This window comes from Pezoporus flaviventris, unplaced genomic scaffold, assembly GCF_033815535.1.
Source record: "Pezoporus flaviventris isolate CSIRO_AGI_PZ_B2104156 unplaced genomic scaffold, CSIRO_AGI_Pfla_v1 ptg000002l, whole genome shotgun sequence".
In the NCBI taxonomy this organism is placed as follows: Eukaryota; Metazoa; Chordata; class Aves; order Psittaciformes; family Psittacidae; genus Pezoporus; species Pezoporus flaviventris.
In genome coordinates, this window is record NW_026892550.1 from 12,982,576 (window position 1) to 12,996,217 (window position 13,642).

Below are 13,642 nucleotides of genomic sequence, written 5' to 3' on the forward strand. Positions count from 1 at the left end.
AGGGGCTGCACAGGTTAAACTCACCAAACTCAGAAAGCTAGAACAAGGGTTTAGTGTGGTTGTAGCAGGTTAACATTAGGATCTTTGAACCTCACAGCTTTTGATTTCACCAAAATCAGAGGAATTACCTATCCCAATGGGAAACTGACACCTCATTACAGGTACCTTGGACTCTCTTCTCTCTGTGTGTCTGGGACAGCCCCCCTGGCACCAAAATGACTTTGTCATTCCATGGCAGGGACACATGGCTGGAACTCTCCCAGTAGCTCAGGTGTTCCCTGATTTACTAAATGAAAAAGAAGTTACATAATTAATGTGTAAAATTAAATCCATTAAATAAAATAAATGAAGTTAATTAAGTAATTTCGTTTTGAGTCAGGTTTCAACCAGAATTGCTTAGTGTGCTTGAAAGAATCATGCTCAGTTCACTGGAGCTTGATACTTGGGGCAATTCACTTGGGGCTTCTTTATTCATTCTGACAAAAACTGAACTTGAGATTGACAGGGGACAGTAGATGGGAGGGAGAGTGATCCCTAAGTCACCTGAATGGCCAACAAGATAGTGTTGTGGTACAAAAACCCAAGCTCAGATCTCCCCTTTGACTAGTTTGAAGGAAAGACATGGACTAAATTTCTGCACAGAGCACCAGCATCCTTTGGATCTGTTAGTTGTCCTTTGGCCCAGGTACTCTTGAGATCATCTTTGCCCTTCAACAGGAAGTGAGATCACCCTCCCTCTAGTGTAACCCTCATGTAACATATGAGGGTGAGTACTGAATCCAGCTCTTTCACATTTTAAGTGAGTGTTAAGGGCAACATTTTTGCCAAGATACAAATGACATTTCAGTCTCTTGTGACTGTAACATGAAAAAAGGGTCTGTATGTCAGATTTTCCCCCATCATAACTCTTCTTTCCTGCCTTCAGAGACCTGTTAGGACAGGACTCCATATTACTGGTGTGTGCAGCATCTCTCTGGGCTCTTCCATTCAGTGGTGGAGCACAGTCAGAGGCTTTTTAATGGGGTGAAGATGGGCACAATGGGCTGCAGCAGCCAACAGGGAAGAGCCAAGTACCTTCTCTGACACAAATCTTTGATGCAAGAAGAGGGTTTGGGGAGGTTTTGTGAAGGTGCTTGAGGCTGGAGAGCTCTGGGTGGATATGGACAAAGAGAATTTCATGCAGAGCATTAGAAAGAGGTGTAGCGTAGTAGAGGCTGGGGGTTCTCCAGGTGGGACCTAGGCACGTTCATGAGAAGGATCAAGGGTTGTAGATGATTGTAATGGATGATTTGGAAGCAGGAGTTTGGCACAGGAGGTAGGAGGGGCTAGGGTGGGGAAACGATGGGCACCAAAGGAAATGGATTTATTAAACACATCTTAGATGTTGGATTTGAGGCAAGAGAATTTACTGCCCTCACCCACCTTTCGTACTGGCAGTAGGAGTAGCCTATCCCAACCAAACAGAGCTGATTTGTGTCAGAAGAATTGATTTGAACTTTTTCTGCACTTCTGAAATCTTTCTGTCCTCACCTTTTATATTTATTAGTTCAAAGTGATTCACCAAAAGTTGACCTGAATTCTCAAACTGCATTTCTTCTGGCAAATAAACTCTTCACTAAAAACATATGTGCCTGTCACTACACTAAGTGCATGCAGTCTATTTACTTGCTGTTGGGCTGATGGCTGGCCCTTTCCCAACAGTGCAGAGGAGATGGAAGGCATTAAGAAAAGCCCTGAATATTGCTGGCTGAATAGTCTGCAAAAAAAAAAAAAAAAAGCTAGGGAGGATAGGAGTGAAATCCTAGCGCTGTGAGTGGCACTTGAAGAATTTTGCTTCAAAGTTTCTATTAAAAAAGAAAAAAAAGAAAATCAATGAAAGCCACCCAAATAAAACCCATGCACAGCACTTTGAAACCACACCAGTGTGCCTCACAATGCATGGGATTGTAAAAATAAATAAAGAAAAGTGCCTTAATCATAGGCAATGCACTTTAATGGCTCAGCTTAGTGTGGAATAACCTCATGAATACACATTCCAGAACTGGCCTCTTCATCACATGGAGGAAAGGAGCAGACAAGCTGCAGATAGAGAGGCACATCATATGCTAAGACTCCACTGCCTGGCTGCAGCTCTAGTACACCTTCTGTCCCTGCAGAGACTCTTACACAGTGGGACTGAGGCTAGCCTTGCGCTGATGTGCTTCTCTGAAACCTACAGGAAGAAAGGATGGGTAAACAGGACCACTGAACATGAAGTTGTTGCTCAACGCCACCCTTGGTAGAAGACACAGAGGTCCTCGACAGAGCTACTGGTTCAGTTCAAGGTATTTTAAATAGCAAAGAGGGGGGTGAGGAGACAGAGAATAATGACAGCTTCAAAAAGGGACTGAACTGTGCTGTGCCAATAGCCTGACTTAGATACACCAGCAAGAGTCACGTAAAGAAGGACAGGACTAGCCTATGCTGTCCTTAGGCTAGTGTAGTAGGATTAGAAAATGGATGTATATCCTCTAAATGCATTTCCCAGTACAAAGTGCAGGTCGGTGCCTCAGGCAGGTGGCAAGGCACAGGAGGGAGTTTCTAGAGTTTCAGTGGGGTAGGAGGTGTTTAAGGAGTTAAAGGGGTTATAGCAGGCAACACCTGCTCCTGGGGCTTCCCTAGAACCGAACGTCCCTAGAACTGAAAACATATCTCACGGGATGATGAAGAGTGGAACAGAAAAAGAGTGGGTTTGGTTTTTTTTTTTTTCCACACAGGGGGGTCCATTTGGTAGTACAGGGAGGGAAATATTTCCCTAGGAAAGAGGAATAATCATCAAGGAAAGATGTGGGAAACAGAGAAATCACAGGCTGAAGTAGGCTTAGTAGGAAAACAACTGGGGGTTTGAAAAATTACCAGAAAAGTGATATTCTCAAGAGTACAAGCAATAGCACAGGCTCCACTGAAAATGAGGTTAGTTTTGGAAATTAACATCACATCTGTCTAGTTCCAATAAGCCTTGTCCATTTAAAAATGGAACTCATGCCACAAGATACCTGCTATAAATAATCAAATACATCATAACCTGGACATATCCTCTATGTAGAATAATCCTGCTATAAAAACTGAGAATAAAGGAATTTGCTGGATGACTAGCACTTAAGAAATTTTTCCCTGGTGGGTTATTTGAAGCCTATTCTCTACTTCAGTAGGAGTTTATGTTGAATAACTCACAGCTGTGGATATACCTGCACAATGGAATCTAATACTACTAATAAAGGGGTCCAAATTGGCACAGCTCCAGTCAGGACTCATTAATGTTAAGACATACAAGTGTCTCGGGTCATGTAAAAGGCTGAGTGACTTCAGCGCAGAACCATGGATGCTTGGGTGGAGGGGTGGTACCAGGTGATGAAGGATGGGACAGGGGTAGCTAACGCTGAGCTGTGTGTGCTGTGCCCCTCACCAGGGCACCTTGTGCCTCCTGTGAGGAGCCATGGGTGTGCCACAAGGCCAGCTGAGCTCAGAAGCCTTTTATCTTTGCATAGAATGTGGGGTCCTCAGCGCAGTCCTTTTGTGGGAATCTTCAGAACCTGGATTTAGGAACAGCAAAAAGGGAGAAGGAGTCGGTCCTGCTTACTGCCCTGTATGCACCGAAAATGCAATAAAACCACCCAGGTACACAACAGCTGAGTTATGTGAGGGCTGTTCAGTTCTGGTCACATTTAAAATACCAGCTGCCACAAGAACATCCCAAGATGTAAGCACAAACTCACCTGGAAAGCCAGAGCTGACAACTCTTTATGATTTGTAGTTTTTTTCCCTTATTGTGACTCACCTGGATTAGTCTGTTTTCAGATACTGAAGGGAACTAGGGAAGGGAGGAGAGGAGAAAGATGGAATAACTGATGCTTTGGGTGATCTATATCACTTGTATGGCCTTCAAGCTACCTCTGTGCAATGTTTACAGGCATACTTCTATAGAGAGCTGGGCAGGACATGATCTGTGTAATTCACTCTGCAACATCGCGGCTTAGTCAGGAGCCTTGAGAAAGTAACCTCATCAGCTAAATCAGAGGCGCTTATATCTGATATTCAGCTCTCAGCTACAGCATTTTTTAAGCATTTGTTTAAAATCAAAACCAAATTTGCGGTGCTTGTAGCTTCGTGAAAATCAAATCTGGAAAAAAAAAATCAAAATGTAGGTTCAAATGTCAATATTTGGAAGTAACCAAAAGAAAAGTGGAGTCAAACCAAATGAAAAGTTTCTGGTTTAATAAAATAAAAAATTTAAGAAATCATGATTTTGGGGATTATTATTTTTGTACATCTATTCTAGCTGTTTCATAGAAGCCTGCAGTCACAGGCAGAAAAGTCAAATGGCCACAAACCTTCCCACTGGGGAAGCACCAGTTTGTTGGAGATTGAGAGGTGCTGGGGGCGAGGTATAGGTGACCTGGTGTAACAGTCCCAGAATAGCTGTGACTGCAGCCAGGCCTTTGATGTGACAAAATGACTCCACTGGTTTCAAGGTAAGACTGCCCATGAGTCTCGTTTATTTTATGTCAAAGGTTATTTCAAATTAATCAATCTGTTAATCAGTTAAAGGAGATTGTTGCAGTTAAAAAAACAGAACAGTTTTGTGTTGACCTCTGTTATCACAGATTATTAAAAAAAATCTATTAATAAAATTAATAAAAAGTAAAATAAATATTCCATTTCCTTTTCAAATCTTGGTCTTGCACCTATGTGCCCACCCTGGTACTTGGCACCGCCTGCATGAGGCCCACCTCTGGAAGGTTTCCTTCATTACTGATTGCAGTTTTCTTCCTCAGTATATGGGCTTCTCTTGGAAACTGCTCTCTTGTAGAGTGCCGCTTTCTGAAGTGACAGACTGCTCAAAGGCAATCAGTACAGAGACCTCTCCTTCCCTCCCCAGCAGTTCCTCTCCCTACTTGAGAACTGGCTATACTGCAGGTCTCACAATAAAATCATACTTGACAACTCTGTTTCCATTTGAAAAGCGCACATCCCACTATTGCATGGTCTTCAACTTAAAAACATTGCATCTCTGTGGAGTACCACTGTTCAGTTACTCATTATAAACTGACCATTAGTATTTTTTCCCCTCCCTCACAGGAATGCAGCTGGCATCTGCAGCAAAGCCAAATGTTGCTGTGTGAAATTTGTGAGTTAGGCCCTTCTCAAGGGAGTTCTGGAGTTCTGTCTCAAAAGAAAGACGGGGGGGGGGAGGGATGGATATTTAAAAATAATATATTTTCTGGGAGAAAGAAAGCGGATTTAGGTTATATTTTTCTGAGCCCTTAGGCTGAAATACCAGCAAAACATGGAAGTTTGTTAAGCAAAGCCAACCTGAAACTTCCTATCCCTGTTGACATAAAGCAGAAGAGTTAGTTGTGATATGTAAAAATGAAATTGCATTGCTCCTACAAAGCTTGGGAACCACAATAAAGGCTCTTGATCACTGTCCAGGGACACCTTAGCTATGAGCCCCACTCCTATAAATTGAACTCCTGTAGCACTTCACACCTCATTCACATCAGAGGAGCTGGTGATTTAAGCACAGAGAAAGTCATAGAGCTGCTGAAAACCCTGTATGAAAAGATAGCTGTCTCAGCTGCTCACCTTTTGTTATCACCCTTTGGAACATGAGTTTAACCTGGAGGGGAGATTTCAAAGAAAACAGCTGAAAATTCCCTTTCAAAATGGAGTTTTCAGTCAAATGCAGACACAAGCCCCAGCATCCATTAGTTCCTAAATTTCACACCTTCTGACTGCTGAATTTGATCTCTCTTGGCAACCCAGGAGCAGCCCACCTTGGTTTTGATGAGTTTGTCTGCGTGGAGCACAAGTGAATCCTGCATTTTGTTTTACACGTAGCCAGAAGAAGATGGAAAGTTAAAAACTTTGGGCAAAGCAGCAAACAAATTTTCATAAGCTATCAAAGAGAGATGAAAGAAAATTGAATAGAAAAAAAACCTCAACCCAGCATCTGAAAGCACCAAACACAGTTCTTAAAAGCTTTTCCAGTATTCAGACCCCCCAAGAGATCACTCAGGGAGGATAAAACTCTATGTGATGAAATGAGGGTTGCAGACAAATGTGATAAGGAGTGTTAAATGCCTGCTTCATATCAAGCATTTACTAAAACGTTTCCTAATGCACTTACAAAGGAGACGCTAACTTTATACATTATAGCTGTTCAATATATAATTATACATAGTATCTCAGATGAATTCAGAGTTGTTGAGACAGAGCTATTAATTAAACTGGGGCAATACACAACTTGAAGATCTCCAGAGATTAGACAGAATTCATTTTAGCATGATATAAGAACTGCTTTGCTCTCCCCTATCCCCAGACACACTCTAACAACTGTTCTCATGCAATATCACAACTGGTAAGATCTTGGACACCTAAGAAGCATTTTTACCATAAAGCACTGCAAAAACTACAACACAAATAACCCAAACCCTAGACCTCTCCACCCTCGTAAAATCCCCCCCCAGCCATGCACAGAAAGAAAATGAAAACAACCTGAAGAGTTTTAGACTCCCCTTATGAGCACAGACTTAAAGGATCCTAAGTGGGGATGTCCAACAGGCATGGAAGCGCCCTCGGTGAACATTTATCTGCATTCAGCTGAAGCACACACTAATGTGCTGTAACAGCATTCAGCACCTGAGCTATCTGGGATGCATTTAGTAACATATCCAAACAGAAGCTTATCAATCTCTTCCTGCTGCTTGTAAAGTTGATGGAAGTACAGTCAGGAGTTTCTTGGAGAGCTGGGGTGGTTGTGCTCTGTTGTGCCTAGATTTATAAAGTTTTGATTCTGTGTGCACAAGTGTATTATTCTCTGATGTCATCTTTACTGCATAATGGTGTTTTAAAGTGTGCTTATGGATTAAGTCTGCACATAGACCCATTAAAATTATTTCTTGGTGTAAGGGATATAGTTCTTTTATTTCAGAACTGATTCATAGGGTCATAGAAGAAATGCTCCTGCAGTTAGATTCCTCCATCACTGTTCCAAATAAAGCCTCTCCCTTGAAAAGAACTGGTACTAGTGGCTGTCAAAATAACACACTAAATTAGAACAGATTTTAATACTGTGAGTGTTCAGTGGAAATTCATATTTTCTCATGAAACATAGCAGCATGGTCCATACATTTAGAGACTTCCAAAAGTGACTCTTTATCCAAAGGTACCATCTGCCATTCTCCAATGCTGGGGTACCACCAGTCTTCCTGGTAGAAGCATAATGATACACCAGCATAACATCAGTTCTGTGGGATGTTAAATATTCAGTAGCTCCTCTTACCTAGTAGAAGATTTGGGTCTTAGCCTTGTATAAAAATATGCTGTCAAAAAACAAGAAAAAACATACAAATCATCCAGTCCTACACAGTAAAACCAACTGCTGGGGTTACATGAGCCCCAGGGCAGCTTTAATTTGGACATGTAATGTATCACCATAGGGCTACTTGATCAGAGTTGCAGTCTCAGTAAATTTTTTCAGGACTATTCAATTTCCATTAGCAGTTTCTCCAGGATATATTAGGCACAAACTGGGTTTCCTTCAATATCAATCATCCATGTTTTCTCTTTCATCCTGTCTTTGCTAAAATGGGATTTTCATGGAGGTCATGAAATTGTAAAATTTAGCCTGTTCTTACAGCCCTTCTATCATTTAGGCTCCTTTAATGGTGTTTTGCAGCAGAAGCTGGGCAAGGAACCTCTCTCTTAGAGAAAACCCAGTAATGCCCAGTGTTTTGCCATTCCATTCAGTGTTTTCCTTCCCCTCTAGCCCCATCTCTTTCTGCACACTTCAAGACTTGTTTTCCTTGGCAGCTCTCTGGTCATTGGGTACTTTTGCTCTGTTCCCCAAGGACGTAAGTTGGCTACACTTCCCTAATGTGTGAGTGTAGCACCTTCTTCAGGACCAAGGTTACAAATCAGCCACTCATGACTTTCACAGAGCCTCATGATGCTGCAAGCATACAAATAATATACAAATCCCAAGGTCCCTTCCAGATTGAATTATCCTACGTTATTACATTCCTACACACCAATGCATAGATGATGAAACATGAGGACACCTTCTTTCTGAAAAGACTACAAAGCTGCAAATATTGCTTATGAAAAGGGAGAAAGTAGGAGCTTTAAGAACTGCTGTGTTCTCATGAGGTGCAGCTGGTGAGACCAGCCGATGGCTCATGTGAGGTGGGAGCTCTCTGGGAAGGGGACTCTGCTGACCCAAGCCCCAAAACAATATTAAGATTCCTAAACAAAGGAATTCAAAGAATAACAAAACCCACTAGTGCTTATTGCTCTTGCATGGTCCAAGTCCTTTGCAACAGCAACCAGCTCAGTTATCAGTGCTCTTACTCAGTCACTTTATTAATTATGTGATTCTACTTTTCTAAGTAAACTGCTGGAATTTCCTCTCTCTGATTTGTGAGGGCATTTCTCAGGGCCAGCATTTCCCTCCATTTTGCTAAAACAAACAAGAGCTTTCTCTTTGAATGTATTTCAGCATCATGAGATAAATTTCCTTCCTCCTTTTAATAACTGCAGGGCTCCCCAGAGGAAAGTGTCAACAGCATTATTTCCTTCCAATTTCTGAGAGAGATACAATGTTCTTGTAGGTGGTGAGATTAGATTACAGTAAAATTAATTGTTGGTTTCAAGCTTTCATTCTTCAGGCTGCAACCTCAGCTCTCATAAACCTGTTACTTCAACTCACCTGTGATCTTTATTCACGATTTCTACTTTCTGCACCAAATAGTTATGGAGCTACAGTGTCATTTAACTGCAACCCACACCCAAAAGGCATAAAGTCCAGTAGTTAATGTGATCATTGTACCTTAATTCTCTACCTGCAGGGAGTGTTCCCAAGGACAAGGCACAAACACATGGGTTCAGGCACACGAACACAGGCTCCTTCTCTATGACTTTACTGGTGTCATTTCAAACATGGTAAGAAAAGCTCATGTAGTAGCCCAGGGCATGGGGCTGAAGGAAGCAGCAATGCCGAGGCTGTGTGGTCAGCTGCTGCCCACCTCAAACCGCTTCACTGAGCCAGCCCATTTGCACATTTCTTTTATGAATAAATAAGTGAATAAATAAAATCAGCTAGCTCCGTCTGTTGTTCACCCCAAGCACAATAGGGTGGATTGATAGCTGGTAGACAGGGTTTTTGAGGAGATATGGAGAAAGTGTCCTTCCAGATTAATTCAAGGACGGCACTCTAAGGAGTCTGTTACCCATTTTTCAAGTGTTCCTATGTTTATTTACTGAAACAACAGGAGTAATATGACACCATAAATCTTTTAAAAATTGAAATAGTAGTGCCAGTTATGAAAGATTAATACTAAGCAACGCCTTTTAGAATGTGCTCATGGAAAAGTAATATGAATGATTAGTGTTTTTGAACATTAGAATTACAGTGTATAATTGTAATGTTATATCAGCTATATAGGAGCCTTAATGGAATACATTGTGAATTTAATTATTTACATGGAAAAATTGGGGCTGATATAGTCACTGAATGATAGACATACAGCTTCTTACCTCCTGCAAATGCTACGAAGGAGCAACACTGCTATCTATGCTGATGCACTCAGTCATGTTTGCTATTTAGCTTTAAATTCTACCCTACAGTCGATATCCTTGTGCTCCAGTTCCTACAGAATACTGTAGCGCCTTTTAGGCTATCTTCCTGCAAGCCTATGATAGGTACCAAAATTCATCAAAGGAGGATTTTGTTTGCAGGAGAACAGGGCCCATGTTGGCAGCTGAGGTTCACCCTTCAGGCAGGGAGGGAGATGACTCCTGCTGAAGAACCAAGTGGCCATGCAGGGTGCTTTGTCCTGTATGTCTTCTCCAAAGGTGGTTTCAAAACTATTTGTTGGAATCACATTCAGCAAAAGCATGCTTAAATAGTATGTATGTATGCTTGGGAGGCACATTTCCCTAGAGTGGCTTCTGGGTATACATACAGCAACTCAGAAAAAAACCCAGGGGTTCTTCAGATGCTTTTATGATGTCAGCAATATTAAGAGTACAGTTTCAGTTAAGACCAAAACCTCACTCCCCTGCACAAAAGGCAGGATTGTGTAGATTCAGTACCTCTGTGTTGGTAATTCTCCCTGTATTTGCCACCTTGCAGGGCTTCTCAGCTGCCTTGGGATGCATGCGGGTGCCTCTGGGCTCAGCCGAGGGGCTTTACACACTGGGCTGTACTCAGAGTGGCTGCACCAGACCAGGGGGTTTGCTTGCTCCTGTGAACAAGTGATTTGACAGCAAAGGGAAGAAAAAAGGAGAATTTTTAAAACCCTCTCAGCCCCAGTTGAGGGACTCATCATAAAACTATGAGACAGAATTCAGCAGAGTGGAAATCCCTGCTCTGATAAGCCCAAGACCTGGAAGGCAAGGGATGCAGAGTTCAGGGTGGAGGGGCACTTGCTAGATGTCCTCACTCCCTTGTGCTCAGCTCTCACTGATGCTACCTACACGTGGTGTTACACATCATTAATATTAGAAAAAAGAGCTTCTAACCAAATTGAACTGTAAATGATTCACACCTGAAATGTAGATTTCCTTTTCTGCTGGAAGAAGACTGTATTTCAGTGAAACACCAATTCCAAAAATTCCTAGTGCATCATCCTGCACATGGGTTTCTGTCTTTTGCATGCAAAGAACTGTAAATGCACCATATAAGAGCATATTTGTTAACACAGTTTATTGGCACACTTATTGGCAAAGCATACATAAAATACAGTTGTATTATATAACACACTGACTCACTGTGTCTTTACATGGTGAATTGAACATATTAATATGTAAATGAAAAAATTAGTTTCTCTTATAAAGTTTCACATAAATACACCAGAATCAAAAAAAAAACCGACCAAACAAAAAAAACCCAAACAAACCCAACCAAAACCAAAACCCAAAAGAAAAAAAAAGTTAAACCAGAAAAAGGTTTGAGGGCTTTACAAAAATATTATACAAGAAATATACTATGAAAAGAAATAACAACAAAGCCAACTCAGGTACAATAACAAAAACACAAAAGTTTTAGATTTATTAAGCTGCCCACAAAGTTAATGGATTACATGGCTTTAAAATATCTGGATCAACAGCAATTTTACAAAGCATAAACTCTCATAGGACTGGGTGTCTTTTTCCACATAAAAATATTTCTCATGTCTTTGATGAAAAAAAGACATTTCTTGTTTCAGTTTTTTGTATTAAATGATGGAACGAGAATCTACTGGCATCAGCTAAACATAAATGAAAAATGCTGGATCCTTGAAATGTTTAACCGATGAAAGAAAAGTTAAGGAAAGAACAAAAGTTACTTTAAATTACTTTTCCTTAAAAACTGATCTTTTTCTGAAACAAGAAATTTCAGGTGCAAGTTGAAAAGCAGAAAATATATTACAATTGTAAAAAGTTTTACATAGTTACCTTAATGAGATCCTGAGCACTGATGACTTGTTTCAATATGGCCATTGTTTGATGAGGAAAAAAACAACCCCTTCCAATAAAATACATTGTCAGAAATTTGCCACGAGATGCTATTTCATTTTCAATTGTTTTAACTGAGGTCAGTGCCAGTATCACATTGCATGTGAATGCTTCCAAGAAATTTATATGGAAGCTTATACAAGAGTTTTCCCTAATTAAAAAAGTTGGATAGCTTTAGTTTAGAAAGAGATACTTTGAAATGATATCCATTGAAAGGTGTTTTTTTTAAATTTTACTTTGAGGAATGCTGTGCAACAGTAATTAATAACCCACTGACATACACTGCGGTGGGTACTGCTGCAGAACAACCTATTGGGAAGCTTGTGGTGTGGGGTTTTCAGATTTAGTCTCCTGGTTAGCAGGAGGTTTGCTGTTCCACGGGCTGTTATTTCCCAGTGCAGGTGAATTGTTGAAATCTTCTTCATCATCCATGCCATTTGCTGCATCATACTGTGTATTCTCTAATCTAGTGATAAGCCTTTCGTCTTCATCCCCAAATTCGCCGCCCATCAGAGTTGGTTCTCCTACCACCATCACATCCTGTGAACAGCACCCAATATTTGTTATATGGAAACCTTGAGAGAGAAAAAATCAACTTAAAAAAATCATGTTAGAGAATTTGCATCTCTTAACTTTGTGAAATTTGAACAACAGAGTTAAAAGTTCCTGCATAGTAGGAACCAGGAGACAGCTTACACCTTATTGCTAATTTTAATGAAAAGCTATAACACATCTCTCTAGTTGCATGCTTATGGCTCTGGATCTCAGAAACCCCAGAACTGAAAAGCTGGTAGTCTGAAACAAGTGCATGATTTTAAGCAAATAAGCAGGCCTTAAACTCCCGCTTGAAATATTTAGCCTTCATCCAGTAATTCTTTCCTGAGCCATTTTATTTGGAAAGGCATCAGGGTGCATCTCGGCTGGAACTTGGCGAGATGCGTATTTTAAAAGTAGTTTAAAAGAAACCACATTTCTTATCCTCAGACTTCTCCAATGTGGAGCACAGCACTCTAATAAAGATGGTAACTCTTATCCATAGTCAGCCAAGCCCTTTTACGCATCCAGTATACTTGACATTCTGCTACTTAATTATGGTAATTAATTTAGGTAAAGTTTTCGATAAAAACAATGTTCACACTGATTTGACAATTTGCATAGCTAATTAAGTCATTAGCAAAAACCTGCTGATTGCCAACAAGCCCTGAATTTACCATCTGTTATTTCATGGTGCCTGTCACCTAACTCCATGTAGGCAACCCTGCCGCCAATCTGTGCAGTAAGAGGACCAATCTGTCCAGCTGGTACCATAAAAGGAAGATGAAGAGTGCTAATTATAATTACACTGATGAAGCTAGTAGTCATCAAAAACTGAAGCATGCAAGAAAGAAAGAATTCATCTAATCACTGCTTTAAGTACAAATTGTCCTTCCATGAAAACAAGTAAACCGCCTACTGTACTCCAGTGCATCACAGATTTGCTGCAAAAAACCTAAGCAGCATGGGATAGAAAGGTGCAAACTTGAGATTGGAAAGCAAAGGTGCAAAGCCAGAGAGCTCTCTTGTTCTCTCTGTTCAACGGAATCAGGCTGTTGTGCTAACTGCTACAGAAATATGTGGGATGCATCTTTTCATGCAGCTCAGGTGGCACGGCATCAGCTAGCATTTGGTAAAAGTGCAGTAATTCCAGATGTCTAGCTTTGTACCTGCTGATTTAACAAGCCCTTCCAGGAATCCTAGCAATCAACAGAGTCAATAGACTCATATTTTAAAGGATCTGTTCCTCCTTAGGAATGTAAAAGCATTTGTAAAAAGCAAACAGAAGACAAATGTTTGCATTTAATCAGGTTTCTTTTTAATCAGCTATGTACCTCATTCACCATGAAACAATACCAATTATTTCCTGCAAGTATTTACAGTTTCTCATATCCCTCAGCAAAGGCTGACATGCTGCAAAAGAATGTTTATATCATATTTTCAGCCTGTGCTATGTGAAAAATTTGTGACTAGATGGAAACTGTTGCATGATTTCTTCTTTACATTGTCTATATTTTGTTACTCCATATAGCTATAAAATGTTAAGTTAAATAAAACTCACAGATAGCTT

The 13,642-nt window shown here is 40.6% G+C and overlaps 1 protein-coding gene and 1 long non-coding RNA gene across 18 annotated transcripts in view; both read right to left on the reverse strand.

Annotated features, from left to right (window-relative positions):
• Positions 1 to 169: 169 nt before the first annotated feature.
• Positions 170 to 6,652, reverse strand: LOC133277625 (uncharacterized). The gene is made up of 3 exons (XR_009746263.1): positions 6,538 to 6,652; positions 5,626 to 5,659; positions 170 to 286 (listed from the first exon to the last, which is right to left on the reverse strand). It is a non-coding gene; the product is annotated as an uncharacterized LOC133277625 (long non-coding RNA).
• Positions 6,653 to 10,722: 4,070 nt separating this feature from the next.
• The window catches only part of LDB2 (LIM domain binding 2), a 402,214-nt gene continuing 399,294 nt past the window's right edge, over positions 10,723 to 13,642 (reverse strand). For 9 of the 17 annotated variants that reach the window (XM_061469809.1, XM_061469744.1, XM_061469735.1 and 6 more), the window contains one exon: positions 10,723 to 12,078. In XM_061469809.1, coding sequence (XP_061325793.1) covers positions 11,848 to 12,078 — 231 coding nt within the window. In that variant the 3' untranslated portion in view covers positions 10,723 to 11,847. Of the gene's footprint in view, positions 12,114 to 13,642 lie in introns of all 17 variants that reach the window. The other 8 variants (XM_061469772.1, XM_061469751.1, XM_061469836.1 and 5 more) reach the window with 3 other exon arrangements.